At 58.7% G+C, this 4979-nt stretch overlaps 1 protein-coding gene across 1 annotated transcript; it reads right to left on the bottom strand.

Annotated features, from left to right (window-relative positions):
* Positions 1 to 2143: 2143 nt before the first annotated feature.
* NHLRC1 (NHL repeat containing E3 ubiquitin protein ligase 1) lies at positions 2144 to 3524 on the bottom strand. Its single transcript, XM_041769917.1, has one exon. The coding sequence runs from the start codon at positions 3475 to 3477 to the stop codon at positions 2290 to 2292; it is 1188 nt and encodes a 395-aa protein (XP_041625851.1). The 5' UTR covers positions 3478 to 3524; the 3' UTR covers positions 2144 to 2289.
* Positions 3525 to 4979: the final 1455 nt, after the last annotated feature.

Genomic DNA, 4979 nt, shown 5'->3' with positions numbered 1-4979 from the left:
TATGGAGTATTGCTTCTTCCATAAAAAGATGCCTCATTCACCGAGCAAGGTGCAGACCTCGTTTGGTGAGGAGCCAGGGAAGGTCTAGATAAGGCATTAGCAAAATGGCAATGGCTGGGGCTCTGGGATCAGGAGTGAGACTTGTAGGAGGGGAGGTTTATGAATCCAAACTAAAGTCCTTAGAAAATGCCAAGGAAAAAGACTGAGAAAACAAGTTCAGGTGGTGGGCCCAGAGAAAAGAACAAGGTCAAACACAGTAGGACAATTCAAGGATCAGGAATGCAGGTACCTGTCCTATCAGTGCTGTCTGAAAAAAATATTAATACACCTCTCTGGTCAAGATGATGCCACTAATAACTCCAAATAGGACAAAGTCCCTTGAACTGGCTAACCCTGAGGCCATTAAAATGTCATTGTTCCTGAGGACAACTTCTGAATGGTCCATCCAAGGTTGGCCCACTTGCAAATGACCAACTCTGAACCTCTATCTCTGCCTAGGGTGGCTTTTCTTGCTATACAACTGAGAATAGGTCACTATTCTGAGGTCACTGACCTAAGGATGCCTTCTAAGGATAGGGGAAAGGGATTGTCCCCAGAATCCCCATTTGGAACGCACTTACAATGGTGGTCTACGAGGCCTGAAATCTTCACATGACACGATGGAAACATTGAAAGCATGATGGGCTTTTGAGGGATGACATGGACCCCAGCCTCTCTTTTAGCTCCAAAGGGCAAACTTAACCTTCTGGAACATAGCTTACTCGTAATTTGGGGGCTATCTCCAGTGCGTACGTTATACTTATTAAAACTGTTTGTCTAATAGAAACCTATTGTTTTTTTTTAATTTTTTAAAAAAATTTATTTATTTATGATAGTTACAGAGAGAGAGAGGCAGAGACACAGGCAGAAGGAGAAGCAAGCTCCATGCACCGGGAGCCTGATGTGGGATTCGATCCCGGGTCTCCAGGATCGTGCCCTGGGCCAAAGGCAGGCGCCAAACCGCTGCGCCACCCAGGGATCCCAGAAACCTATTGTTGATACAACATCAGCTATGACCTGAGGCAAACTCTTACCTCTCAAAACCAGAATTTTCTCCCCAAGAAAAAATATATTTTGTCACTGCTTCTGAGGTGTCAGTGGTTTGGTACTATTACAGCAGCCCTAAACTCTGAGATGTTGACACTAGCTACAAACACAACAGTTTATAAAGAACCGGCCACCTCCCCTGAAATTTCCCCTTATTCGCTCAATCGACTGCAAGCATTAAAGCAGGCCTTACCTTGGTCAAAGCTTTACTTCAACTCAAGAAGTGTACAGGGGTTTACCAGCGGCCTAAATGCTAGCTTAGCATCAAGGGAACTGGTTAGTGAGAATACAGTGTGTGCAATGGGACAAATTTAAATGGCACAGAGAAAAACCCTATCACAAAAGGGCTTCGGGTTGGCACGGATAATGAAGAGGCAGGCAAACTCATTCTGCCGTGAACCAACGGTGGCGGCCTCTTGTTCTATGAACGCAGACCTGTCACAGGACTGCCTTCCAGCCATCTCCCACTGGAGGTGTGTCTACAGTACGGTGGTCTGCAGTAGTTTTGAACTTATATCCACACAAGCCTTTCTGCAGCAACCAACTAGTATTTTCTGGGTTCCTATGATGGAGGACATCCAGGTCCCAACAGACATGTTTACCTTTCCCAAGGGCAGTTCAAGGATCCACAGTCATTCTACCTAATGTGACATCAAAGAACCAGCAAGTTCAATGACACTCACGTCCATGCTCATCACACTACCCTTTTTCCTCTTGAACTCTCTAAAGTCTCCTTTCTCTGCACGTCCAACCAAGAGAAATAGCTACCTGTAAAGAGAGTACACACAGTAACAACATATAGTCACATGTTGTTTTTTCACATCTGTTATCCTACTTAGGAGCAAGGGGTTGGGGAGTCAGAATTGAGTTCCCATTGTGACCGTCACAGTAAGTAAACATGACCTTCAGAGAATCACTTAAACCCTCGGGTCTCAGTTTTCTCATCTCTAAAATGGGATTAATGATGGGCATTACCTCCCTGGGTACCACTGTAAGGATTCGCTGAGCTAATATTTGCAAGTTTCCTAGCACAGGGAGCACATAACTCAATAAATGGTAGACTTCATTATTATTCTTTAATAATTACCTTGAACCTTTATAAGTCTGTCAGGCAGTTATAATGATCCCCGTTCGAGAGATGGGATTAATTCATCCAGGGCTAAACTGGATTAGTGGCAGTTCCAGGACCCCCACCACACCCCATTACCCCCAGTCAGCCTTGTAGACTTTTACGGAATGGGCTGCACTGTCCAGCACAAGAAGAGAATTCTCCTTGGTGAAGGTCAGTGCCACAGGATGGGAAAGACCATGGGTGATGATGGGCTTCAGGACTGGAAATTCCTCAGGCTGTCCCAAGCACAGGACGGCCTGACTAGAAGTATCTGCCACAATCACATTCCCCTGGTGATCAAAGGTCACGGCGGAGGCAGTTATTCTGGAGGGGAAAAAGAGGCTGAGCCCAAAGGTATCCACCTGGCCGATCAGCTGCATAGCTGGGCTGAACACCTTCACGGCGGTGCTGCCCGCCCCAGCCCCCAGCCCCGGAGGGTGCTCCAGGACCGCGATGGCCCCAGTGAGCCAGGACACGGCCACCCCTCGCGGGCTGCACAGATGACCCTGCAGCTTTTCAGTCCTCTGGAGGGCTCCTTCTGCAAAGTCGACTTCCAGCAGGTGCAGCGACCCTGCCTCGGCGTCAGTTACCACGACCCCATTCTGAGGGGTGGTCTCCACGCCCCAAGGTAAGGAAAACTGGTCTCCGATGACGAGCTTGATCTGGCCAAAAAAATCAAACACTTTGATGGACCGGTCGCCGGCGTCGGTGACAACCACGTGGCAGTCGTTGGTGACGGCGACGTCGAGGGGGTACCTAATGTCCTGGGCAGCCTCCCCCTTCTCTCCAAACTGATGAGCGCATCCTCCCCCGGAGTCAAAGATCTTGACCCGCCGCCTGCCGTCGTGCACCACCACGACCCGCCCCGTCTTGGGGCACAGCGCCAGCCCCGTGGGGTTGACCAGGGTCCCCCAGCCCCCGAACGCGTGGTGGCAGGCGAGGGCGCCCGGGGCGCAGGGGGCGGCGCGGGGCGCGGCGGGGGCGGGGCGAGGCGCCGAGCCCAGCAGCTCCAGGAGGTGAAGCACCGGCAGGCAGTCGCTGGTGTCGCAGCCGCGGCAGGCCCGGCGGCAGAAGGGGCACTCCAGGGCCAGCGTCCGCGGGTGCGCCAGGGCCGCCACGCAGGCCAGGCACACCACGTGGCCGCAGGGCAGGTTGCGCGGGCGCCGCTGCTGGCGGTGGCCGAACCTCTCGAAGCACACCTTGCACTCGAGCAGGCTGACCTCGGCCTCGCGCACCAGCTCCCGCAGCGCCCGCCCGCTCCCCGCCGCCTCGGCCCCCATCGCGCGGCCGCCGCCGCGGCCCCGGCCCCGGTCCGGGTCCCGGTCACGGGGCGGGGCGGGGCGGGGCGGGCCCTGACGTCGCGGGCGCAGCGCGCAGCCGCTCGGGCGCTGACTCCGGAGGGCGCCGCAGTGGACGCTCGCGGGCCGCAGCGCGCGCCGCAGGCCCAGGCCCGTGACCTTCGCGGCAGGCCCGGGGGCGGGGCGGCTCCGCTTTCCGCGACGGGAAACAGGCTCGCGCGGGTGGCCCCCGATCACCCAGGCTGCAAGTGGCGAAGCAAAACTAGAGCACAGTGTTCCACCTGGGGCACCCTGCGCTTTGCAATCCCCTGCTGGGTGCTGGGGCTGGGGCTGGGTGCTGGGGGCTGGGTGCTGGGGCTGGGGCTGGGTGCTGGGGGCTGGGTGCTGGGGCTGGGGCTGGGTGCTGGGGCGGGGGCTGGGTGCTGGGGGCTGGGTGCTGGGGCTGGGGCTGGGTGCTGGGGCGGGGGCTGGGTGCTGGGGGCTGGGTGCTGGGGCTGGGGCTGGGGGCTAGGGGCGGGGGCTGGGGGCTAGGGGCGGGGGCTGGGGCGGGGGCTGAGGCGGGGGCTGGGGCGGGGGCTGGGTGCTGGGGCGGGGGCTGGGGCGGGGGCTGGGGGCTGGGGCTGGGGGCTGGGGCTGGGGCTGGGGGCTAGGGGCTGGGGGCTGGGGCGGGGGCTGGGGCTGGGTGCTGGGGCGGGGGCTGGGGCGGGGGCTGGGGGCTGGGGCTGGGTGCTGGGGCGGGGGCTGGGGCTGGGTGCTGGGGCGGGGGCTGGGGCTGGGGGCGGGGGCTGGGGCTGGGGGCTGGGGCTGGGGCTGGGGGCTAGGGGCTGGGGGCTGGGGCTAGGGGCTGGGGCTGGGGCGGGGGCTGGGGGCGGGGGCTGGGGGCTAGGGGCTGGGTGCTGGGGCGGGGACTGGGGGCGGGGCTGGGCTGGAGTTGGGGGCGGGGGCTTGGGCTGGGGCGGGGGCTTGGGACTGGGGCTGAGGGCGGGGGCTGGGGCTGGGGTTGGGGGCTGAGGCTGGGGCTGGGCCGGGGGCTGGGACTGGGGGCTGGGCCGGGGGCTGGGACTGGGGGCTGGGCCGGGGCTGGGGCTGGCCAGGCATGGAGCGCGGTCTCCCAGCCCAGGACGCTTTGATCTCACTGGGAAACGCAGACCCAGGAGAAGTTCAACATCCAGGGAATGAGGCAGGTGTCCCTAATTGTTTTGCGTCTTCCATCACCCCTGTAGTAAAGCAGCTGCTGAGTGAATGCTTGTAGAAATGAAGTCGCCTGGGGCACCCGGGTGGCTCAGTGGTTGAGTGTCTGCCCTCCACTCAGGGCGTGATCCTGGGGTCCTGAGATCGAGGCCTGCATCAGGTTCCCTGCATGGAGCCTGCTTCTCCCTCTGCCTGTCTCTGCCTCTCTCTCTGTGTGTCTCTCATGAATAAATAAATAAAATCTTAAAAAAAAAAAAAAAAGAATGATAGGGGACCATACAAGAAACCCACTA

The sequence above is a fragment of the Vulpes lagopus genome, chromosome 10 (assembly GCF_018345385.1).
Source record: "Vulpes lagopus strain Blue_001 chromosome 10, ASM1834538v1, whole genome shotgun sequence".
Classification (NCBI taxonomy): Eukaryota; Metazoa; Chordata; class Mammalia; order Carnivora; family Canidae; genus Vulpes; species Vulpes lagopus.
This window is presented reverse-complemented; position numbering and strand designations above follow the sequence as displayed.